Source organism: Lepidothrix coronata, unplaced genomic scaffold (genome assembly GCF_001604755.1).
Source record: "Lepidothrix coronata isolate B3197 unplaced genomic scaffold, Lepidothrix_coronata-1.0 Scaffold24, whole genome shotgun sequence".
NCBI classification, from domain to species: domain Eukaryota; kingdom Metazoa; phylum Chordata; class Aves; order Passeriformes; family Pipridae; genus Lepidothrix; species Lepidothrix coronata.
Window position 1 is genome coordinate 5,956,537 of NW_016690204.1, and position 26,926 is coordinate 5,983,462.

The window sequence follows — 26,926 nt, forward strand, 5'->3', positions numbered from 1 at the left end:
TCAATTTGATTTGACTGCTGTGCCCTTTTACTATTCATAACAAAATTCACAAAGGAATTTAAACCTCTTTTTTATTACTGTTTCCTCTGTGTTTCTTTCCCTTTGGCATGTACATCTAAAGTAACTATTGATAATCCACCAACCTTTCCAAAAACATCCCTACAGAAATGAACTAAGCTTGTTTTGAGTGGAGATAAATGAGAGTGCCCTGGCAAGCTATGAAGAACAAAGCATCCCAGAGTCTCACAGATCCTGTATTGCAATATCCCTTCCATTACATCTGACAAGGACAGCAATCACTGCTAATTAGTGCCCAAAAAGAATCCACATTTTTACAGATCGCACAGCACTACAAATCACTGGATTGTCATACTCATGTAATGATATTATCTGGGAATGGACAGATTAGGCTGGTAATTCTGGTCTCTCTATATAAAGCAGTTGCCATTTACAGTATATATTTATATACATGTGTACAGTACATATTTATATATCTGCGTGGTGTACACACAGAAACACAGACAAAACAGTTACTAATTTAACTGTAATAACACTTCAGCATAGCTGACCCTATAAAACTGGCAAAGAAGCTCAATATTCTTATTGCTTTTCCTGCCCATTACATTTTAAACCAGATTATTTACAGAAGCCATAACAATTTCTTTACAAAATCCTCAGGCATAAGAATTTTTTTATCTGGAGTGTCAATTCATTTCTTTTTTAAAATCAGTCTGTTCCAAACTTAGCCTGGAGTTGGAGTTCAAAACATTGAACTTTGAGCATAGTTATAATTTGGTTCAGAAAAAAAACATATTTAAAAGCATCAAGTCCTGTTGGGGGAATGATGTCTTTCAAATCCTTTTGGGTGGTCTGACTTGTGAGGTGAATGTATAGGGTGATGACACCTATAGCAATATAGTGGGCCTGGCAGTTGAAAGGCCAGTAATTTGTGATTAGCAGGCACTGGAGAGTTCAGTCATGTCCATGCATGCATAATGCTAATTAGCAAGTGAAAGCTCCAAATATTCCATAAGACAGACCTTGGAAATCTAAGTCAGCAACCTCAATGTACATAAACCCCAGGCCTCGGTGCACCCAGTGTTAATGGAGTTCAAATCTGCCTCTAATAGCGGGGTCTCAAGTTACTCATAAATACTAATCAGGCTTATTTTAAGACCTTTTGTTTTCACTTTAGGCACTTACTAAAAGGAATGTAATGCCAGAGTTATTTCCTACCTTCATTCATGTGTGGACTGCATTAACAGTTGCAGATCTCAGCAACACAGTACATCATGACACTAGCACAAGATTAGAAAATGAAGAGTTCCAACGTATTTGACAAAAAAATATAGCGTTTATTTTTTGTTTAATAAGTCCACAATATATTAAGCTGAAAAAAATCCCAAATAACTACATGATGCCTACACTAAGAGATTTTTAAAAATTTGATAGCACTGTATCATAAAAGATCTGTCTCATTTATACTGTGAGAGTATAAATATAAGCAAAGTGTTTTAAAGATCCTTAGTTCAAGCAGTGTTGAGTCTCTGCACTCTTCACTCAAAACACATTCCAGTGTATTGCAACATCCTAGCTCTCTCACTGTTAATTCAAGACTATTTACAATGGGTTTAGGTTACAGTACAGTGCTCAGGCAGGTCCCTTTGTGTTTCTCCTGGGTTTGATCCCATGCCTCTGGTCCTCTCTGCTCTGACTGCTGTTTGCACAGGAAAGTGCCAGTTGGCCATTCAGACTGAATATCCCACAAGTGCCTTTCTTTCTACATTTTATCAGCCTATTTCACACCTTATCATCCTGGGAAGGAATGATAAGGTTCAGGTGTGTCCCCTGAACAATTTTGTTACAATAAAAATATCATTATCCAGACACAGAAACGATACAGACCAAAGGGTAGAATTCCATGCTTTTCCTCACCGTGGCCCTCAGCAGGAATTGCAGGTTCTGGTGTCACCTGTCCCTGTCACCATCCCCTCAGGGCTGAGACACACACTGCCCTTTTGAGGTCTCTGCCACTGTCTCTTGAAGATGTGCCAGTTCTCTGGGGTTCTTTCAGGGGGTTTACTGGTATCCCTAGATTCCTTTCGTTTCCTAGCCCAGCATCTTGTAAAGGTCTGGCATCCTCCCCTGGTTTTCAGCCTTGCTTATGAAACCCTCTTCCCGAAAAAGGCAGTGTCTTCCCAGGCAATGGATCAGCCATGGGGTATTGATGGTAAAAGCTCTCTAACTTAGGGGTCCCTTCACTGATGTTATTTGTTTTCAAGTATTCTTTTCCCCTACATCTCACATGCACCCAGGAAGACACAAACTGAAAATGACATATTATTTATAAAAAAGAGAAAACTTCAAGCCCACATAATCCATCATTCTCCACGAGCAGCTATAGAAAATCAAGTTGGGGTAAGAGTTGGTTTGTTGAGTTTTTTTGAGAGGTTTTCAATAGTTGGTTTCAACAGGTTTTCAATACTAGGTCTGATGTCTTCCTTCTGACTATTAAAAAGTAAAAATTTTCATTATCACCCAAATATGTCCTTAGTTAAAAAATTGCCAGAAATAAGCAAGATATGAAATATTTTCATAAGCACTTAAGTCTATAATTCAGATTTCTTACTTTGCTTCTTTAAAAGACAGGTGCTTTTCTGCTCTACTTTAATCATGTATGTTAAAGCCACAGGTTCACTGATGGCTCCCAGGCTGCCTCAACTGCTTCCTCGGGTACTCTGGAGGGGTATTTCCATCATATTCTTTGCTTAATTGTAACCTATTTAATTATGCTTATAAAGGGAAGGAAAAAAAAATCTATTTTATATGTCTCTTTTGTAACAAAAAAAAAAAAAAAGGAAAAAAAGGGTTTTTAACACTCCATATGCTGTCAGCAAAGGATAATGTCAGGGTAGCTCAGAGTGCCAGCCTGTCCCTTCTCCACTACCCAAAGCCTGACACTGAGGGGCCAACAGAACACAAAAGAAACAACAAATCTCAAATAAACTGAGGAAAAAATAATCTAATTGGGGTTTCTCTGGCAGTGGCCTTTCTAAAATGGGCTCCTCCTCTCTTGAGAGTGGATGAGAGATTGGGTTTGCAATCCAACAACCAAGATCCACTGCAAACAGGCACCTGAGCCGTGGAACCCCCAGTGTGGGTACACCTGCATCACTGCCAGGTCCTGGACAGTCACCCACCTCTGACTCCAAAAAACACTGCCTTGCATCAACGAGAGTTGTCTGGAAAAGTCATTTTTCCCATGTATTGTGTTGTTTCACACACATAAGGAAAGGATGCTCTGTCCACATGGGAAGAGCAGAGCTGCAGCCCAAGGTCCTCACTGTTTTATTGGTTAAGTACAACAGACTCCAGTGTCAGCACTACTCTGGGACTTGCACAAGGTGCAGGGCAGGAGGAGGTCATCCTGTGATGCAGGAGATCACAGTGCATGTGTCAGAGCAGAAGGTGCCAAGGGAACAGGTTGGTATTGACAGGATGAGGGGTGGTGACTCTCGTGCAAAGCGCTAACCTGAGGTTCAGCCTGAGGAGCCAGTAAAGAAAACTGGCATATACCACACATAGATCTTGAATAGAAGGGTTGGATATATACATTCACACTGGTCAGATGTAGGGTATCGTCTTCATAAGGCTCTGATGGCATTAGCAGAAGCATCTGCTTGTTCAGACTGGACAAAAAGTAGTTTTCAAATTTAGGGAAAGATTGTTCCATGTTTACCCTGGTGAGAACTCCCCCTAAGTGACAGAGGAGGAGGGTAATACCCCATCACCTGGGGACCCAAAATAAAAGGGTCTTCACCCTGAATAGAGGAGTCAGCAGCCAAATGGGTTGATGTGCATTTGGTTCAATAAGCTCATCAATGCCAATTTGACCCAGTTATATGATCCATACAGAATGTTTCCAGAGAAGAGATTAAATAAAAGCACAGAAACTTATCAAATTCAGCCTGGATCCCCCAAAACAATCTCTCTTACTCTTATTTTCTGAGCTATTTCCCCCTGTAAAAATAGCAAGAGGAACACAGATGACTGACAGCAATAAACTTACTGTGAGTTAATGACTTCACTCTGCGTGTCCCCATTAGTTAAGGATGAATTAACAGAACCGCTAAGCACGACTTTCAATATTACAATCCCTCTAACTCTTGTTCAGCTACACAAACGCCCTCCACTTATACACTCACACTCTTCAGTCACATTTGTTCCACCCACTGCTTAAGGAGGACACTAAATATATAAACAGAAAATCACTGTGATTGTGGGTGTATTCTGCCTGAGCAGCACGCACCGAAAATATGTCCTTATAATCACATACGTATTTCCTTCTTGGGCTTTAACAGCCCATGTGAGTCACTCTGCTACACTTCCTTATAATCTAGGCAGAGATTTGGAAGGCTTATGCTAAAACACAAAAAAAATAGTAAAGAGCTTTCCTCTTCCAGATGTAGGGGGGCAAATCTCATTTACACAGTTACCTATTACCCCTAAGGAGTGGGAAAAAATTATCCACCCAGGGAAAACAATTCTCAGTGTATTATGCTCTCCTAAAAGCACAGAAAGATTAACCAGAACTGAAAGTTATTAGGAAGGGGATAACAGACTCTGTGGAAACTCAAACCAGAACCAGTTTTCCTCTTTACATCCCCGTGTCTCTTCTTGCTTTAAAGTTTGCAGATCTAAGGGTTAAGGGCTTAATATAGCTACATCATCTGCCCTCTTTTCCTGGAGATCTCCTCCCACACTGTCTTTTGAACTGAGCTCTTAATCTTCAGGTAGTGCAATACATTACAAATACCTCACACGAGTAGATGCATAACCTGGCCAGCTGGTTGATATTCTCCCACTCCTCCCCAAAACTTCTCTCTTTACCAAGCATTTTCTGTTCCTTGTTTCCACCCATTTCCGCTGTCACAAGTCTTTTATCCCTCTATTCTGCTGCATCCCTCATATCTAAAGGCTTCTTGCTGTCCTTCTCTCCATCCCATGCACACTCTGAACCCCTCTTACTCTCTTGATCCCGAGGCAGCTTTGTCATTTGGAGTTCAATAATCTCACTTTCTTACAAATGAAAAAATAAAAGGGGGGGGGAGAAAGAAAATCCAGTCTTCCTTTATCAAGCAGTCAGAAAAAAAAAAAAAAAAAAAAAAAAAAAAAAAAAAAAAAAGAGAGAAGAAAAAAAAGACAGAGAAAAAGAGAAAGCTAAATTCTCCTCACCTACCAGGCACCAGTGGTTCTACTCCAAATCCCAAAGATGCCATGGGTTTCAGAAACAATGTCTTTTGCAGGATATTTTTAGAAAAGTACTCTTCTGCTTTAAATGGCACATTCAGCCCAAGCCAGAGGAGCATTAGCAATACCTGGGCCTTCAGAGAGCTGGCCAAGGGTTGCTGCTGCAGAAGGCTGGAGGGACATGGGTGCCTTCCCAAGTGTGTGCCCGAGCCTTTCCTGCACCATGGAATGGCAAGTCATGTGCCACCAGCAGTTGGCAGCTGCCAGGGTAACACTCTGGGTGCTGGGGACGTCAGCCTGCCCAGCTGCTCCTACAGAGGTTGATAAAAGAAACCAAAGCACGTCCCATGCGATCCCTCAGCGCTCAACATTTCTGTTCTGACACGTTCCTGTGGCTGTGGGCGGAAGATCCAAACAAAATGACGGTGCTGTTTCTTAGCAGCCGTATCATTTTGGTTGCTTTTGAACTGCTGGGTGCTTCTATCTCTCAACTGAAGATTGAGAAATTGTCTTCTGTGTCTCAGTGTTGTTATTTCTCTGTTAAAAAACAATGGAAGCTTTGTCTTGTGACCACAGCAAGCCAAAAAAAAGGAAGCATAACCACCACTGTGCTTCAGAGAATCATCCCAGTGATCAACTACTTTAAACAAAGCTGCAGATGCTAATCATCAGCTCGAAGCTTTTGCAGATAATGAGATGTGCTGCACAGGTAGTAAGATGAACAAAGCCAGAAATTCACTTCACTCAGATCCTTTATACAAGAAAAAGCAACTCCTAACTCTTTCTATTAAAAAGATTCAGTGTTCCAAAGCAATTAATCTTGTACTAACAAATGCATACTGATCTCAGCTTCCCATGAACTGGGATATGTATATGAACTTGCACAGACCAAGGGATGAAACCTTTTGAGGATAATTATATTTTTGAGACAATTAAATTGTCAATTCCTCAGCAACTCATTCCCATTCTCCTTTCTTCTGTCTCTTTTCCTCTTTGTTAGAGGAACAAATTTGGCATCCTGTAGCCTGCTTCCTTCCACTGAGACTTCAGAGCTGCTTTCACAGTGTGATTGCTAATTGTCAGTATAATTTGTCCACTCAGTAGAAGTATCCTCAGGAGCAGAACACTGCTCATGCAGACACATATAAACCACCCATCCTAAGCTTGAAGTTATCCCTAACACAAACCTACATCCCTCTGTATTTACTTCATTTTTTTTTTCCAGTGCCAACAAGATTAAAAAGAGGGTTCAAAGCCATTGGCTTTAACGCAGAAAAAGCATCATGCTTTGAGAAGTATGAAAAGATGCCCCATCATGAACAAATCATTAATTCTTCAGTCGAATGTTTTACATCAGCAAGGAAGAGGGAAAAGGTTCCTATTCACTGCACAAAAATTTCATTTTGATGTGTAAGTGATCTGGCTTGGATAGGAGAATGATATAGGAGCAGGAAGGAAAAATCAAATCAGAGAAATCATAGGAGAAAGACACACACAGAGGAAATTGGAAGCTCTAAAATCCATTTCAAAAGGCCATCTCAGTACTGGGTAAATGTAAAAGAGAGATGAGATCATGGTTTCTTGCAGGTGCAATGAGATAAAAAATCACTTTGTCTTATCCAAGTATAATCTAGTATAATCCAAAAGGTTTTCTCCTCTTATTAACATAATACACATATAAAGAAATTGTGTTTGTTGAACTCATTAGGATATTTTTCCTTAGAGTTATGAAACTCATTACATTTATAATCATTCATTGAAATTATTCCATACTGTGATGGATGCTCTATTACATACACTGAATAGTAATTCAATAATACCAGGGGCTTTGCTGTTTTATAGGCTTAGTCTAAGAGAATAATATATTCTGCAGAGGCTCTATATGCGAAAGAAGTATTTCTGCCTTCATTTGTGTTTGCCTATTTACTTAAACAACCTCATCCAGGCTCCTCTGAGGCTTTCCCAGGAGTATCATCTTAAGATGAAACTTCCCCCCAACCATACTTGCTTTTAGTCTAGATAACTTCAAAGAGATTTTTAGTGATACAGCAAAGTGATGTTGGTCTGAACTCCGAGTTCATCCCTTCTAGTTCACCAAAACAGAGTTATGTAAATTCATAGCTAAAAAGATTATCCATCGAACTACTGCAGTTGGACGTAGATTACAAAATCAGGTCATGCTAGTTCCAGGCAATTACTCTTTGCATTTAATTTCTTGGTGTTTTATTCCAGTTCACCTGCAATGTACTTTGTAAATCAGTAGAAGAAATTTCATTCTTGGGGTTGGGGGTGTTGTTTCTTTTTCTTCTTTTCCTGCATCTGTTTGGTTGTTGGGGGTGGTTTTTTCCCGAAAATTATCATCTAGACCTGTGACACAGTGAAGTGAGACAAGGTAGCAAAGGTTTCTGGGACTAGAAGAAGCATGCCTACAATAATTCCTACACATCACATATGTCCAACTGCTGTTCTCATTAATAGTGCCCACACCATTTTCTGAACCAATTTAGGAGTCCTTTACAGGAGAAAATTAATGTTTTAACATTCATGGGTTGTTCAGAGCAGCTTCTAAAGCTACTTAAAAAATGCCATCAACACACTCACAATCCCCATGGTTTGTGCTTCAAAGCACTTGCTTATCTCCTGAAGTAATACCTGAGCAAGATGAACAAGGGAGCAGATATTTCGTGACAAGGTTTTATTCACCTGGGTGTCCACTGTATCTATTGCTATTCTATAAATTATTCATAGAAAGGTTTTAATACTGAGTTTCATAAATAATTCATTTGTATTGTTTTCAGCTACTAAAAATGGGTTAAAGATATAAGCATTTGTATGCTAAGTAAGTCCACAGGTCAAAGTGTAAATACAGGATAAGATTTTTCACGCTCTCTTCCCATTCACTCTGTTTTCTCCCTGGTATTCAGAGACAAAGTGACGCATAAAAATGCAGCACCTTTGGTATTTTGATGAGGTTTTTCTTAAATAGCTTCAATTGCTTTCCCTTCTATTTCATTTATTTTCTTTCCTGTGATTTAATTTCTTTTTGTTGGATGAGAAGCATCAAAAATGATGAAAGATGAAGCATGAAGGAAATACAAAGTGAAAAGAAGGAAAACCTGAGTGATGCTTTGGCAACACCTAGAGGGGTCAACCCACAGTGAAAAAAATGAACTCAGATTCTTCTTCAGGATACAGAAGCTTTTTCTTCTTTAGTATGGGACAAATAAGCCAATACCTCTGATTCAACCTGCCCATCTAAAAACGGGTTGGAATTACAAAACCTAATAATTCTTAATATATTACACAAAAAGAAAGAAATTTTCTAAATAGAAAAATAAATCAAATATTTTAGTCAATCAATTGCAACTGTTTAGCACAAGAGTATGTGAATGCTTGAAATGCAGCCATTGCAGGTCATCTATCCATTCTTTCACCCAGGTAAGCAATGTTTCCTCATTAGCCTCTCTAAATCCAACAGATCGATAATGATGTCACTAATATCTCTATACGTGTACCAGACAAGATGCATCAGCCAGGATGGTTCCACCTCTTCCAGTTGTTTAGCATTATAAGAGGAATAAAATCCATGTGCTGGAAGACTAACACCCTTGTTGCCTGCAGTATGAAAATGAATGTTGTTTTTTATGGAACAGGCCCTGCACTCTGCCATTCCTGTTACACTGAAATTTGCCATTCTTAGTCTCAACAACGTGCCACTGCTGACCTTAAGTCCATATTTATTTTTCAATAAAGCCCTCTCTTTCACCGACAGAAAAATGTAAAGTCAACACATATATCTATGTAGGGAAAAAAAAAAAAGATTATGTAACACACACCATATTCCAACCTGATAGAAGATTTTAGTCAGTCATAACGTACAATTTTTTTTAATCACCATATTTCTATTTGCTTGCACATATGAAAGGCTTGAAGTTTCCCTACAATCAGAAAGGAGTTCAAGCCCTCTGTGGAGACTGAGTCACCATTACTGTTTACAAATATATCAAAGATGTGCAGTAAGTTTTCTTCTGCAGGGCAGAAGTGCCAAGAGGACCTACAATGCTTTCTATTTTGTGTTAGAATGAAAAATAGTTGTTTGAAATTCAATGAAACCAGTCAATCTAATTCAGTTTCACAGATATTCTTTTACCAGAAGTTTAAATGAATCCATCCTACATGAGGGATCACTCACATCAGTCCTGAACTGAGCTAAACACTTTTTAATAGCAAAATGGTCATATAGAAAGATAACTCATCTACCAAAGAAAAACTCCTCAGGGATTGCTCAAAGGCAAAATAATAAATTTATAAATGCTCCCTAACATTAAGACCAGCTTTAATTTGTGATGTATATGAAAACACTGTCTGAAAAAGAGATGCAGATGTCCTTGGCAGTGAGGTGAGTTAGAACAGAGTGGAAGAGAATTTCTGTCTCAGCATCAAGAAGTAATTTTACTCATTTGTTTTACTTCTTTTGTTTTTTTAAGACTGCAAGATAACAGTACTAAAAAGGCTCAGAGCTACTTAAACTGAATGAGCTGTGCATACAGAGAGAAAGAAAAGAGAGGAAAGAAGGTTGGTGCCTACCATCTCCCACAAACTGAAGGAGGGCGAGATCGATTTGTCTCTTCCAAGGTGATCCTTTCTGAAGTGCAATTCCGTAGCCGGTAGTGGCAAAGATGTATCCGCTCCCTATTGTGACAAGTTTGCAGCCTTCATCTCTTCCAGCCTTGTAATTCAGCACTGCTGCATCGTAGATGAAAGCATCCAACTTCCTGAAATAAAAGAAAACATTTTACAAACCAAATCATTAGGGACAGCTGTTGTCAGACTTCTTTTGTCCTTGATGTTAAGACCCTGTTGAATATCATATGGATTCTTTGATATCATTAATTACATATCCTGCTCTGCTGTATCTAAAATTAACAAAAGGCATCTATTTTAGTGAGGGGAAAGTAGGACACGTAGTTTTGCATTTCTATTTTAAGGGATGCTGTTAAAAAAATACCGAGCAGGAGAAACCAAGCTGCAAAACGTCTTGCCCTGTTATCTTTCTATCTATGTTCTCAAAATGGGTAATAAACGTCTTGAGATGCAAAATGGTCTCCCAAACCAACAGAAATGACAATAGATAATTTAGAATAACAACCAACAACAATAACCAATTAGTTTATTTAAACTGCTGAATGAGATTGAAAACGTGAGTTCACCAGTCTTACACACATGCCCTTATTTTACATCTCTTTCCAAAAATAAACAGTGAAGGTGGAGGTTAAGTCCTTGATAAGACAAACTGTATTCAATGTATTCAATATGCTCCAGTACTGGAGCATACTCAATACAGCTATCTAAATCCTGCTTAAAAATTATATAAAACATTTCTTTAAGATTCGCAGTTCCAAACTTATTATTTGTGTATCTGGAGCACAGCAGGAACAAAGGAACTTGTGAAAAAGTTCCAGCCTTTCAGTCCATCTACCTAATAATGTAAGAGTGGGATAATCCCGTTCTCTAAAGAATACAGGGAACACAACAAAAGACAGGAACACAAATTCAGGAAGGAAGGGAGAAGAGGCAGTGTCCTTCAGGGATACCTTTTCAGAAGCACTGTAAAAGCAAGAGTTAGAAGGCTGGTGCATGGCTATTTCACCAATGAAAATACACCTACAAGAAGAGGAGGCCATTTGGAAGGACAATCACTTGCCAGCAGCAGATCCCAGTCAAAGAAAAGATACATTCTTATACTGGCAGAAATTCATGTGCAATCTTTAAAAAGATAAAAACTTGACTTTATTTTGCATTACTGCAGCCAAAACTTCTGTGATTTCTACCACTTGCACAGGACCAGCAGATTATAAAGGCAATAGAAAGAAGCTATTTGGGTCTCAGCCCAAAGTCATCACATCCCCCAGTAACACAATCTCCATTTTCAACACTTTTGTCCATCCCACAGGAGGCCAGAGGAGCAGGGAGGACACAGCTACACCATGGGCCTCCCAGGATGGTGCAGGTGGAGTCTTCCCCTTCACCCTCAGTGGCTCTGCAGCTGCAGGCACTGCCAGCACTGCCCCTGGAGAGCCCCAGGGCATTGCTGTGGAGCACTGCTGACTCCTTCTGATGGGATGCAGCTGACAAAGGCTGGCAAAATACTGTTCAGAAACAGTTAGGGCCTGTCTTTGTGGCAAGGAAATCATAAAAATAAATGTATTGTGGCACAAACAGGTACAAGAGCATCAACTTCAATTACATTATACCAGTATGCCCCAGCTTTGAATCCTGTTGCTGTGAAGTTTTGGAATCACACTATCTTAAATCAGTTTATGTTGATAAAACTTTTCATTTATAACCACAGAACAGAGCAAAACCTAAACATATTACATTTTGACTGCTGACAGAAAAAAAAGAAAGAAAAACCAACAAATTTTCACGTGCATCATAATGCAGTGATTGTTCTCATACAGAACCCTATCCTTTGCAGAACTCTAAATCAGGTATCAAAACTGTGCAACTAAAAAATACCCCTGTCCATCTCATGTAAAACCAAGAGGAATACCAGGAGAGAATGAAGTTGTTGGATTTTTTGTCTGCTGTCATGAAGAAGTGAAAAGTGAAATTCCTGTCACTACTTACTGCACTTTATTGCTTGCCTTCAAAGATATTTATCCCAACACTCACCATTCAAGTCACCAAATTGGAATTTAGTGAAGTAGTTCATTTAGAGAAGTACAGGTGGCTCATGCAACCATTAAAAGAAATAGTCTGGCCATCACTTCTTTTGCTTTTCCACTCTTCCCTAAAACTCATTTGGTACAATCCTCAGCTTAAAAAGCAGACTAGCTTCACAAATGCTAAAAGTCTGCCTCCCTCCTTCCTTTAAATGGGATAATTTAACATGCAGAAAACAATCATCAAACATCTGTTAGATGGTGCCACAAATCCAATCCCAAAATGAAACATGGATGGCTACGTGGTCCTGGGGTAAAACTAAATTGGAGGTATCCAAGAGGGCCCCGGGGCACTGCCCAAGCCTGCAGTTCTCAACACAAGATCAGAGTTTTCTAAATGATGGGCTTTGATTCAGCACTTCAGAGACAATCTTTGCTTGTGTAGAGAGCAAAAACAAAAATCCATGTTCTTGGGGTAGGCTCACAAGGGGAAAAAAACCCCACAAACCTGCTTGCTGTATCCTTGAGATACTTGTAACTTCTCTGATGTGCAGCAGACAATTACCCAAATCAATACAATCCAAGCTCAGGCTTTGAGACCTCTGCAGTTACCTGGGGGGAAGGAAGGACACTTCCCCTCCTGGTGGGTGCCTATGGCTCAGGCAAGGGATGGGGAGGTAATGGGTGCAGACACTGCTGCAACCAGCCAACCTCAGTTAAAACACATTCTGGAATTTGTCATCTGTTTATTCTGGGATTTATAGTTTTGCAATGTAAGCACATAAAACACATGCTGGCAAACACAGAGAAAACATAAAGAGTCAGCTATTCTTCTGTCAAAACAGTCTCAGTCAGAAATACAAAGGAAACAGATCTCTTTGCTAAAGGCTCCAGGGCAAAAGCTTTGTGCTACCTCAGAAATCACACTCTTCCCAGGCAGTTTGCCTCCTGAGTCACTAAACGTTAGTCAAACCTTGGGACAGAAAGACGAGGCTCAATCACAGTTTCACTCACTCGCTGTGGAACCACACCCCCTGTTTCCCAGGAGTCTGGGCATCACTGCAGTGGGTACAATGAGGAGAGCAGGTTCTGATGGTGCTGAAGGCTTTACTTTTGAGGGCTTTTTCTATACTACTTCTATAAGGTCACAATAAATCTCATTAGGCAAATCAGTTTAAAAACATGAGGCACTTTCCTGACAGATGCCTAGAGCTGAGGGTTCTTCTATGAGTTGCTGCCCAATGTCTGAACTGTAAATCAAAAAGTTGATTGCCCTGAAAAAAGTCTTGGTATCTACAAATACAAACTCATATTCAGAATATATATCCCCCATTTCCAACATAAATCTTATGGCCTCTCAAGGTTCAATTATCTCTTCATCATGAGCTGATTACAGAAGTACTGTTCCTGCAAAGCTTCAGAACATGCTGTACCCCTGCAGCGTGGGCAGGGAGTAACAAGCCCCAACTGAAGTTCTCAGATGTTAGGGCACCCAACTCCTCCATCACCAGGAGGTGAATTCCTGACACTCCAAATTTTTAAGAACTTTCAGATAACTTCAAACATTTTTCAGTAAGCGTTTCCAAAAACGAAGACAGCAAAATCTGGGCAAGTCCAAAAATGTGACCCTTTCTGAGTTGTTTGCAGAGCTGGCAGCGAGCATCAGCTCTGGAGGAAGGCACAGGCCAGAAGGCTGCTGGGAACAGAGAGGACTTTCCTTCCTGCTATGTCTGTGTGGGGAAAGGCACAGCTGTTGTTTTGCTTGGCTCTGGTGGAGGAGCCGGGCTGTGAGCACAGCAGGGACTGCTGGACACGGAAGCCCATCCTTGTCTTGTCATCCTCCAGGCAGGACTGGCAAGCCTGGACCTCCAGCTCTCCCTGTTCCTTGTTCTTGTGGCAGCAAAACTGAACTGTGTTGCACACATGAGAAGCTTTGCAGTGCTCTGAGCGCTGACCACTCTGTGCTGGAGTTACATCCTCCCTGCAGAACAGCTCCCAGGCAGCACAGCACCCACACCCGGGGAGGCTCAGAGCCTCCTGCAAACCTTAGTCACGTACAAATGAACCAATTAACTTGTCACTTCAGTGCAGCCACTTCGGGGAGTGAAAAGCTTTGTCACACTGTGTAGGTTTAAATAAACTGGTAAGAATTAGTAGAAAGCTGAAGGAGAACTATCAGGACTGGGATGCAGCAAGAGACAAGGTTTATAACTGCCATGAACTCATCAAAAACGCCAGGCACTTTCAGCCAGTGCAGAGGAACAGGACCACAGTGCTATGACTCATCTGAGCAATAGGCAGGTTTGCAAACTTCCTCAGAACTCCTGCGATAATCCTGGCTAGGGGGAACAATAAACAGTTAGGAATATTTACATAAGAGTGACTACAAAGGCAAATGTCTTTCATCACGTAGCAAGCACCAAGAGGAAAGGGGGTGGGGAGAATTTTAGCTCCCACAGCATAGGAGAACATCAGGTGTTATAAAATTATGAATTGGAATAGTCCTAGAAAAACAAAAAAGAGCATCAGTGAATGTAATAATTTGAAGTGGGAGATCTGTGAAAAACAAATGTGGACAGTCTTGTACCTAAACATTTATGAGTCATCAAGAAGGATAAGAGTTGAAATATCAGAATAGCTATTGCAAAAACCCATTCTCAAACATTGCTGCACACATTCAAAAATGCCTGTGTAAAGAAAATTAAAGTTAAAGGAAAAGGTACAGAAAAGCAATTTCAGAAAAGCTGAAAACAGTTCCCTATAATTTTCCATATCTTTATTTCTCAAATTCCTATGATGGAAACTGAAAAGAAGGATTAGGAAAATGCTCCTTTATTAGTCACTTATTCCTCAGCAACTGAAGTATAACTCGGTTGGAAAATGTTCCTTTGCTTCCTTAACCAACTACATAATCCTTCAGCGATTTTGTTTTCTTGAGGGAATGAGAAGGAAAACTCTAAAATGCCAATGTGCTCAGCAGTTCTGGACCCATAAGCAGCAATCCAGCACATTAGAAATCCATCTCTTTCAGTTACTTTGTGTCCTGCTGTGCTCTGTGTCACAGTACTAGGAAAAGGAGAGGTATGTTCAGTGTAGGCCTGTTTATTCCCCTTCCTCTATTTTGCTGTCCAGCATTGGAGTGTATAGAACAAATAATATTGTGTTTCCCTTGAGGATCAGAGAAACTGGAGCATGACTGAAGTTGCTTTCCAGTTTTCAAGTGCTGCAGTAAATTCAAACATAAAATATCCACAGCAGAATTAATTTCTTGCTAAAGTGGTACTGTTTGGTGCAGTATTCATCTGTCAGATCCAGGACATTAACTTTAGAATCAATTTTTCCTCACTCTCATTTCTTTGTGTTTTCTAACACCCCAAATATATTCTTTTCATGGCCAGACAAAAGCTGTGTATTGTTACCAACACAGATTTGGTTTACACAAACCAGGATGAATGTAACACAGAAGTGCCTCATCGTAGCAACGTGCTTGCACTGCATTTGGCAGCAAACAGCTGTATCACAATGACTCTTCTACATTATTTTTGATGAAGAGTATCTTGCAACTCAAATATGCACCTTCTGGGGCTTATTCTGAAAATTTAAAGGTCAACTGCATATTTAAGAATAATTATTCATTATGAATTACATAAATTTTATTCTGAGGAAAGGCAGTGAATGAAATCAGACCCATTTTTTAAATTTGCCTGGGTGTCTTAAACTGAGAGATTCACTCCTCAAATCTGGTTGTAAATAAATGCAAAAGAGACTACAAAGATTATTACATAGCAGGTGTCATATCTGCTTAATAAGACTCCATTTGTGTCTCTTGAAAGAACAATATTTGAAATTACTGTCTTATTGCAAATATCAGACTGGAAGCCTGTGAATCCTCAAACAATATTTTTAACACCACTTCCCCTCTTTAACCCCATCATCATTTAGTTTTGGAGAAACACAGCTCATTTTAAAAACATTCTGCAAAAATCTCCACTACTTTTCAGCTTTTTTTTTTTTTGCTTTTAAAAATAAATTGCATTGCCTTACATGACCCTTAAAGTAGCATTTATAATTTGGTATTAAGCCAAAAAAAAAAAAAAAAGGTATCCACTTAAGGTTGGATTAAGCATAAGCACATATTTTAGAGATCATCAATAGCGTTGCTGGGAAGGCAGCAAGTGCAAAAATACTGGGTTTAAAATATGAGGGATTTACATTACGAATTTATACTTTATCCCTTCTTTCTCCACAGAAGAGATAAAAGAAAGTATGTCAAGAGTGCACAGTGAGGTACACAGGGTCATTTGTGTGTCTCTGTGTCCAGGGGATGCAGTGCTGAAAGGTCACCGTGGAACGACGCAGCAACCAAAGGGAAAGGACACTGCTCTGAAGATGAGGCTTCAATGAAAGCCCTCTAAAGTGATACTTTGATACTGCTGCAGCAAGAGAAGCACATATTTAACCTTTAGCACGAAGAACTGTTGATTTCTTTTGCCCAGATTTTACTAAAATGTATTTCAGGTTATCTGATGCATTTCATCACCAGCAGCGACTTTCTCTTTTAGTACATATTCAAATAGCTCCACGTAGAACTGAACTTCACGTGCACTGAATGGATTTCTTGACATCTTGACACTGCCAATTCATTAGAGGAAAATTCAACAACCAGCCCCCTGCAACAACACAGCTTAGCAAAGTATAACCCAGTTACATGGTGAACCTGTGAGCAGGGAATGAGCTTCCAACTCTTCTCCCAGCTCTGTCCTCACTTCAATCTTCACACAAAAAATGGAGACATAAAATTTGAAAGAGCGAGTTCTGACAGACATTAACTCCACAGTGAGAGATTGTGGAGGCTGCACCTCCTGTCAGGGCAATCCCAGCTGCCACAAAACCCGCTGTTAACTCTCCTCCGTCACTTGGCTGTGGTCACCTGAACAGGAACACTCACCCTCCTCCCTCACAGGAGCTCCCATTCCCTCTGTCCATCCACCTTCCCAGTCCCTCCAACATTTCCCTTAGCAATAAAATAATGGAAAATTTAGTTGGCCTTTATGATTAATTTATACAATGGAAGAGTGTCCCACTTCACGTCTCAGAAGCCAAGCCAAGAAGTTTTTTGCAACGCATCAGTTTATCAAAACACAAAAATCTGAAGAGCCGAGTAGGGGGAATATATTTTTAGATTAAAGGTTTTGTCCCAGTTACAATAGCATAATAAAGGATAAATTCAGCACAGCTCACCAAGCAGCTGATCTCAACCCCAAATCCAATTAATACTAAAACTTAGAATAGCTTCTCAAAAGAGGGGTTAGATGGGACACAGCTACTTCCACCTGTTCATTTAATTTCCAGGCACTTTGTAATATTTAAAGATAATAGATAGAGAACTGCATAACCTAAAAATGGTAATAACAGACACATGAGATAACCTAAAAAACAACAACAACAAAAAAAAACCAAAAAATAAAATAAAAAACCCAAAACAAACAAACAAACAAAACCAAACAAAAAAAAAAACAAACAAAAAACCAACCAACCAACCAACCAACCAACCAAACAAAAAAAAAAAACAGCAAAAGAAGCAATGGATTAATCTTATGGCCATGAAGAAATTCCTGAAAATGTAAGAATTACAAGAATATGAGAATAACTGTGTTTCCTGAAAGGAAAGCAAGTTATGGGGAAACAGGGATCACCCATCAGAAAAACTGATGCCAGAAAATCCTGCCACAAGTGGAGTCTTTATCTCTGTGCTGCCAGCTTGGTGGCACTTTGTGTGCAAACCCTGCACTCTGCTCACTTCAGCAGTAACACCAGCAGCAAAAGCAGGAAAATTGTGCTCATCCAGGCACACATTTCTTTTAAGGTATTAGATTTTAGAACTGATACTTCAGTGAACAGATCCTCTGAGAAAATATTTTAAATGGAACAGCAAATTTAAATGTTTTCATATCTCCGTGGCCTTTCAGCGCAGGCAGCAGTTGCCCAGTTGCAAACCAGCTCCCCAGTTCTCAGCTTGGGTGGCTACAGCTGTAACGTCCACTGGAAACCATTGCCCTCAGAGTGCAATGCCAAAATGAACATTAGAATGAACATTGAAACAAATATTAGATTGAAGTACAACAGACAGCATCATAATTTACATAAAAATGAAGTTATCCCAGCCACCTGATGCCAAACTAAATGAAGTCATTGATTGCAGAAGTTGTCTGAACCTGTTCAACCACGAGAGAAAATACTGAATGGGTCAAAACTGTTTAGCAGAGATTTCTTTTTTTACAGAAGGTTAGGAAGGAAATCGTTACATTATTTGCTCCTTCCTATGGTTTTGAGGAAAGTGCATTTATATTTGTACAATAATTTAGCACTTACTGTCAAAATTGACAGGGATAAGTAGACATTCTGGAGAAGAGCAAATGTTTTGCTCTCCCAGGTAGTTCTGGATCTCTGTTCAGTGCTCTTTGACTTAGATGTTTCCCCCCAAATATATATGGTGAGGAATACCCCTATGTGGGCAGCAGATCCTCACTGGCTTAGACTTAGGACCTAATAACCTATGGCAGAAGATTACTGCAAACAATAGAGAGGGGGAATAAAATAAAGAAGGCAGGCATGGATGCTACTGTCCCTGAACAGATCTTTTGGGCTTTAGACAAATGGGCATTTCATGTGCTCCAGGCTGTGTTAACCCCATCGGGTTGAACAGCTCCAAATTACTCACCTTCCACCAATCCCTTCTGTTTCTTTCTGAGCTTGTTTAATTTGGTATTCACAACATCTGATCTCCAGACGGTAACTATGTCAGTTTAACTCCACAAATGCAATATTCTATCAATCACTGCTGAACGTTACAGAGAAAAGACACAGGGAGAGACTGAGAGAGAGAGGAGAGTGCAAAGAGGAGAGACCAACTGATGGCCACTTTTACTCGAACAATAATATCTTAAGTGGTTGACAGTTGTGGTTATTTCCACTTGTCAGTACCACAGAACAACAATTTCTGAAGGTATTTCCACTCCAGCTATGAGACAGAAGGCGTGCAGGCATAAAAGATGATACTCCATATATGATTTATGGCAAAAGCTGCCTGAACTCATCGGTGCTTCAGACACAGTCCAGCTCAGTTTTAGGTTTCATCTGACTGTTTTAAAATCAAAGTTCAGTTCTACTTTTTTCTAAGGAGTCTCCATAGTCCTCTCTCACAGCTCTATTGAGTTTTTTTATTTTGTCTTTCAGACCAGCTGCAGAAATTAATTCTTCTAAGCGTCAGCATCCAAAAATGTCCAAAAGTTATATCCAGAAAAATGGTCCAGTGAGTGCCTTTGTACGGAAATAGTGCAATCCAGGAGGTGGATAAATCAGTCCTCTAAGCTATTTTATATTCCTGACCATTAGTTATAACTGCCATTGACAGTGAATTATCTGAAATATTAATTTTTCACCTTATGTCATTGTGAGTCTGTTCCAACTCAGAATATTCTATGATTCTCTGATTCATGTTTTGGATTCACCACCACCTTAAAAGAATGATCACCTGGCACAATTCATAGAATCATAGAATCAGTCAGGTTGGAAGGGACCTCTGAGATCATCAAGTCTTGATCCAACCCCACCGTGGTTGCCCTTTCAGAGTCTGACAAACATCTTTTATCCTATGGATCTCATGAAAATATGGACAGTAATTTTCTTAAACATTTCTCCTTAATGAAACACTTGGAGATGTAAGTCAGATTGATCAGCACTTTCCTCTTAACAACAGATGCAGAGTCAGGAAAATACTTCTCCAATGACAAGTGAAACACATAAGTTTCAGATTCAATAGTTAAATTGGTGTTTAAATTTTGAGCATCCCCAAAGAAAGCCTTCACGCTTTGAAAGAGGAGAACATCATTCCCTCTTCATTAAGATCAGGACATACTTCAACTACAGGCTGCTGTTTCAGTGACATCTTAAAAACATGAGTAAAGATCACCCAGCTAAGAAGGGGCTATTTCAGCTGCTGCATTTGATTTTTAAATCCTGTTTTTAAAGCTCGGGAGAAGCACAAAACCCAAGCAGGCTCAGAATAGGGAGCTCTGACAAGTAGCCCATGTGAAAGGAGGAAAACATCATGTTTTAGACTGATAGCTGGATATAATATTATTGGACATATTATTTTAAAATTTAGCTGCATAAAGTAGTGCTTGTGCTAAAGCTGTCTCCAGCATAGTTTCTCTATTCATGTATCATAACAGGCATCCAGGAGGGTTGCAAGCAATAAGTCATTATGACTACAGACATCTCATGCTGCCCACTGAACTTTTCGTTCCTCCCTCAAACACTCTTCAGAGTCAACCACCTCTGGCAAATTCTTAAAAATTGGTGAAAGAATTGCTCTGTGTACTATAACATTAAAAGTCTAAGTGTGAATATTCTCATAAACACTGCAAGGTGTTGTCAATCAGAAACAGTCAAAAAATACTGAGCCACTAGTTTAAAAGTTTGACATTCTATATGTGCTTAACATTTCTGCGAGTTCTGGTTGTAAGCCATTATTATCTGCCCATAAGAATAATTTGTGCTTTTAATGAAAAAAAAAAAAAACCTGTAATTTTTATTTCAGACAACTTCTCTCACAGCTTTCCCTCCTCATTTGAGGTGAAAAGGTATGAACCACAGTAAGAACAAAAACTGGGAAGGTTTTCCTTTGGTAAAAATTTTGATGGCAATTTTCCTGGAAAAATAAATTGAAAATATTGAAATAAGTTTTGCATTGAAGTGGAGATGTGAGCTGCTGCCTAAAAGACAAGTCGGGTTTGTTTTTAACTTTAGGCACATCACCACTTTAATTGGCAGACCTAATTAACAGAAGGACCTGCTGGGCACAATCTGAACCCTGTTCCAGCTGACAGAAACAGGGATTTTTGCCTCCTGGTTATGCCTGTGCCACACAGCACAAGCTGCCAGGGCAGCCTCTGACCTGGTTGTATTTGTTCAGCAAATAACAGAGTGTGTGAAGCTGTGAATTGGATACAATTTATAATCACTGTGAGCACAACAAAAATCCAATTCAGGCCAATAAACTCAGAGATGGAGGGTTAAAAGGCCATTGGGGCCTTCTGGGGTCTTCTCTTGCACTTTGTCTGCTTAGTGCCACAGGATATTATAAAACATGCTAATAATCATATTGTTTTCACTCAAGAGAGAGGGCTTGCAGAGAGGAAATAACTCCTCATGCCATTTGCACTGCCCAGACGTTTCCAGGTGTTTCTGCTGGCATTTGCCATGAAAGGATGTTGAGGAATGGAATCATCACGTGTCCCTCTCCGAGTGGTGACAGCTCAGGACACCCTGCAGGCCCAGAGCAGCTCCTCAGGGTGCAGCTCATTAATTGTGTGGATATAAAATCACACATGTGATGACCCCCCACATGCGAGGCTGTATCTGTCATGGCTCTGGCAGTGCAGATGTGCTGCCACCACAGCACCACCCATTCCAAGAAGCTTCATAATTCCACCAGCATGTCAGAGACAACTAGGAATCAGGAATTAAACTCCATATGTGTATAAAGTCCTAAGCGTTGTACCTTTAACAGAAAGGCAGATGAAGTCCCAGGTAAATTTCAGCATCAAATCGCTGAATATACAGCCACAGCTGGGGTTGAAAATAAAAATTGTTTTATTAAGCAGCTGTACAAGAGGCTGCTTCCCTGTGGAACACCAGGGATTCCTTGCTGCAGGTTCCTTGAGATGAAGTGATGGGCAGCAGGCAAGTGAACATCTCCCATTTTAACCCAAGAATAAAAAAAGCCTTTCCCAATTAAATTTTCCTCCTTTCAGCCATTAGCAGTTAAATCCCAGACTATACGCCACTGTAGATGTGCTGGGGCAAAGGTGAGAACATGAAATGCATTTCCAGTTTACTGCTGTTGCAATTTTTCCTCTTGACAGCTCTACAGCAGCAAATCACTCACACGCAGAGAAACACTGCATGGAAACTCAACAGCTATGAGCTCATACAACCCACACCAGAGAATTACAATGGGACAGGTGGTTTTGCCTGCAAGAAGATAGTACTCTTTTATTATAATCTCTTCAGGAAAAATACAGCCCGGCAAACAAACAAACAAACCCAAAGAGCCACTGTAAACATAACACAATAATCAGCAACTTCCTATTTGGGGACTTATTCTCTCTTCAAGAAGCAAAATCAATAGGATCTGCCTTTCTGGGAGAGAGGATTCTCAAAATGTAGATGAATTAAATGAAGCATAGACAGAAATGCTTGCCATGCATTTTTAAAACTGTATTTGATCAATACACTTCTAAAGAACTCAGAGGAGCCACCGTGGCTCTAACAGGGCTGGGCATCACCCACCAAGAATACATCAGCTAATGTCTCACAGACTTTACTCTTCTGAATAATGCTCAGGGCAATAACTGCCATTTCTGTTCTCATTAAAGAACAAAAACCTAGCGAATTCCTGAGCTGCTCAGTCCTGCCTAAGGAGCAATGCCAAGCTCTGCACGTAGCACAGCACACGTGGGCCACCTGATCCCTTAAATGCACGAAATTTAGTGAAAAACACAGGTATGTTTTTCGACAAGCTTGTAAGATCACGACTCCTTTCAGTACTACATTGCATTGAAGGAGGGACAATATTTTGCCATCTTGAAAATTATTAAGTAGTACTTCAATAACAAGATCTTCCCTTTTAAAAGGACTGGTTGCAAACTGATATATTTAATTAATAATTAAAGTTCTGGTGTTGTTCAAATGGTGTTTCAGGAGCTTTCTGAGAACTGTATCTGTGAATCTCAGAAATAAGACCCTGGTGACAAGAAATAGATACTACTGTGACCTTACAGATTTTTTTAAAGATATTTTCAGAAACAAAGATTCATTTCTTATGAAAGGGAGAAAACCAATATAGCAGATAAATTTGCCTTTACCAGTGATAGCAACAAGCCTTCGTGAATAAGATTCAATGAACACCCCCATGGGGATTCCCCTGAAGGAGTAGGTATAATGTTGGTGTCAGACTAAAGCAAAAATCTCATTTCCACTTCGATTTGCGGAATGTCCAAGTTGTTGATCTCAAACATTTCTGATGTTAACTGAACAAGATAGGTCCAAGCCTATTGCCCATGCAGTGAAGTTGCTTGTTCTAATTAAAAAAACCTCAAAAGCAGATACTTTCCTTGTACATTAATTTTTTGAAACACTACCAACTTCACCTCTCAAAGGTGAAGGGGCTGGGTATGTTCTCCAGGCTACCCAGATACAGCTGTGTGCACACTCATCTCTGTGGACAGCAATACTCCAGCACAAGACCTGTCTAACCCTTAGAGCAGACCAGGAAATAGAGGCAGGGAAACCATTTATTTTATGCACATTTCTATTTGTATTTCTACCCCTGAGGTTTTTCCTGGCCATGTTAACAACCCGACTGAAGCAGCTGATTTTCCGCTTCTTGAGAGAAAGTGAGATTAAAAAAAAACCCAAAACAAAACAAAAAAGTTTTGGTTCTAATTTGTTTTCAGAAATCTGTGCATCTGAAACTTTATGTTTGTTTTCCCACTTTCTTCTTCCAGTTTAACTCAGTAACATTATGTTTTAAACACAATGGCCTCAGAGATCAAGATATTCCCAATACACCTCAAGATGCTAATGCTAATTAAAGCTGATTAAAAGATTTAAGAGTTTGAGATACAGCAAAACCAGACTGAACTGTGACAAGACACTACTTACAATTTCATTCTATTTAGCTCAGGGGCAAGATGGGTACTATTATTCAGTCTTTAAGTATTGCCTCATTGCTGGTATTTTTTGCTCCACCTTAAAATTAGAATCAAACATATAAAAGGAACTAAAGGGGACTAAATCTCATGTTTTCAACCAAGAAAAAGTAGTTTTAAAATTGAGATTGGAAATACATACAGGTTACACAAACACTTTTCAGGAATAACACAGGTACAATTTATTTTACCTCATGGCAGCAGTTATCAACCAGATAATCTTTGCAAGTCCTTCTCTGGTCTATACATCATGACTGTAATTATCAGGTAGTTCATCTTCAAAAAGCTGTGCAGAAGCAGCAAGCTTTACCACGCATAAGAAAAGTCACTTGTTCTACCTCCAGTGATCAGAATGAAAAATAAATAAATAAATAAAAATACAGGAATAGATTTGGAAAGAGATAGAGATGAAAAAAGACACAAAACAGCTGTAATAAGGTGAGCAGAACACAAGTACTGAAGAGGAAAATAGAAACTATACATTTGCTTGGAAGTAGAAGCGGTTTGAGGAAGAAGAGACAGGTCATCCTCAAAAAAGCCACAGCAACACAGACTCCATGGGACAAGATGTACTACAAATCATGGGATGAAGGGATGAAGTAAGCCAGGGAGGGGGGAAGCTCAGTCAGGTCTAGTTAAAGATGAAAGGACAAACTTTACACAGAGAGAGAAAGAACCTGGTCAAGTAATTCATCAGGGGGAAAGGAAGAAGCCACAGCAACCCATACTGAGGAACAGAACAGAAAAATTGGCATAAAAAGTGAAAAATGATGGTTTTGAAGAATACAGGTCTGAAAGCAGCCGATGCCATACTGTTAAATCCTTCTGTAGGTGCCACCAGGCACAAGCCTAAGGAGCACAGCTGTGTGTGGCAGTTACTTATATTGATCCAGAAAACACTCATGAGGCAGCTGATTTGTACCATCTGCTGCAGGAATATCAGTCAAGGGGAGCAAGGTACACACCTGGGGGCCTTCACACTGAGCAACCACTTAGAAGAGGAAAGCAACTTCAGCAGGGAAAAAGAAATCTATAAAAAATGAATAGTTTATGCCATCAGAAGGAGCAAAGCTTTTGAGGGAGAGCAGCAGCTGGCACAGGAGCAGCCAGCCTGAGTTTTAGTGGATGACCTGAACAACCCTGCAGTCAGGTATCTCCCCCTCCCCCATTTTCATGCTGAAGTGTCTGACAGGTGGCCTGATTTTAAAGCTAACAGCAGTTTTTCAGGGCTTTCAGTAGCACAAATGGTTGGGGAAAAGTACAGGGAGTACACATCCCCCAGATAAACCATCCACCCAACAGAACCAGCCCCGGCAATGGCTGAAATCAAGGACAGCTCCTTCTTTAAAAATTCACAGCAGGAATGGCAGCATTCAGCTGACTACCTCTAATGCATAATTTAGCTGTCACCCAGGAAATGTAACTTGCATGGGCTCGGTCAGAGCAGGAGCTCCAGTCTGGGAGATGCTGGGCAAGGCTGATCTCACGCTGTGTTACGTGTCTGTCCTAGGATGGGACAAACCACACCTGGGAAGTGCCAGTTGAGAATGCCCTGAGAAATGAGGACAGAGAGAGTCCAGGCGGCAGCATGGAGACAACAGTGAAGGAAACAGCTGGAAGGGTAACTTTTTAAAGAAAGGAATCTTCACTCTAAGAAAAGACTTGGGAATTTCAAGGTGTTTTGCATAAGAAATACAGGTTTGGGAGAATGAAAGTAAAAATTAAAATGATAGGCAGTTCCCCAAAAAGGACCAAAAGTAACAGGTTATTTTCCTGTAGGAAGAAATGTGTCCTGTCATCACCATAAATAATAGCAGGAGAGATGCTCCTTGAAACATCCACTGGAGTAGATGTACTTAAACCCACCACAGTAACTTAAGTCTTCTCACTTCAAAACGAAACATAAATAAAGTATATTGATAAATTATGATTATGGTATTATTAACAAAAATGCACATGTTACTAACAAGCCTTTAGAAAAAACTACTAGAGCTCACACATTCCTGTCACCCAGATGAATACTGATGTGAGTAGTGAGTCACTCTCATACCTTTGGAGGATTAAGAATGAAAATTCAGCCTCTTTGTCCAACCAGGCAGAATGGGCTACTTCAGAGAGAGAAAAGGATGGATGGCACTCAAGTCTAAATCTCAGATCTTGAGAAAAAAGGACAATAATATTTGCCAGAATACTTACTAAGATTGTCAGAGGCAGGATTAGACAGTACTGCAAAGAAAACAAGGAACTATACAAAACACGTTCTGCGAGCCTCCAGCCAAACCCAGGTCCATCTGGATCATCTGTCTTCAAATCTGAGAAACACTAATTCTGCCCTTTGAAACTATTTTACATAGGACACTGAGGCTTCCAAGTAATTTTAAAATAGCCATACAAATCACAGGCAATCGTTTTCCTTTCTGATATCTGTACAGTGCAGTTGAAATAAAAAAAAAAAAAAAACATTACTGCACAGCAGCCTGACATCAGTCTGTTCAGTATCAAAGCACAGATCAGTATTTCTCAGTTTCTGCAAAGTCTACAGTATTCTTTAAAATTCATGGGAAAAAGCTCACCCAGTTTTCAAGCTGACCAAGGCATCTTCAACTCCTTTCTGATTAAACTTCGTCATGTAAAGGTGCATATCAGGGTAGTTGTTTCTGATATTCCTCTCAGTGCTTCCATTTGGGACCGTTCCAAATCGAAAAGGAGGTGAGTAATCATGTGGCCTTTGAAACTAGAAAGAAAGGGGAAAAGCAAAGTGTTTCAGGCATTCAAAATGTAACGAAGGGCAATTTCAAGCTGAAAAACACAGAAGTTGTATAATTTGCCTCGAATTTCTTCTAGGCAAATGCTGTGGGTTAGCTCAGGTCTATTATACCAGAAACCATCTTCACACTGACTGAACTTACAAAAGCATCTACAAAGTATAACCAGCTCAATTTTGCCACTCAAATGTGACTTTCTTTCAAGCACTGTAATATGGCAGGACAGCAGAAACTGGAGCAGAGAGATGCTGGAAGATCCTCATCTGCCAGCATTCTCCCTAGAGAACCCAAAGTGCCAGCAGACACACTGGTAAACAGCAGTGAAAAGAAAACAGTGCTTTGTTGGCAGTCATTTCACACTTCCAGCTCAGCTGGGACACTGTGGGGGAAGAAAGGGAAAGAGGATCATTCTCAGCATCCAACAGGGAGCACAACACACCGGTCCCGGAGGAGTGCTGGGGATGGCAGG

The 26,926-nt window shown here is 40.0% G+C and overlaps 1 protein-coding gene across 3 annotated transcripts in view; it reads right to left on the reverse strand.

The window, feature by feature from the left end:
- The window catches only part of GRIN2A (glutamate ionotropic receptor NMDA type subunit 2A), a 171,019-nt gene that overhangs the window by 13,983 nt on the left and 130,110 nt on the right, over positions 1-26,926 (reverse strand). For all 3 annotated transcript variants that reach the window (XM_017809079.1, XM_017809078.1, XM_017809077.1), the window contains exons 10-11: positions 26,266-26,426; positions 9,838-10,025 (exon numbers count right to left, since the gene is read on the reverse strand). In XM_017809079.1, coding sequence (XP_017664568.1) covers positions 9,838-10,025; positions 26,266-26,426 — 349 coding nt within the window. The remainder of the gene's footprint in view (positions 1-9,837; positions 10,026-26,265; positions 26,427-26,926) is intronic.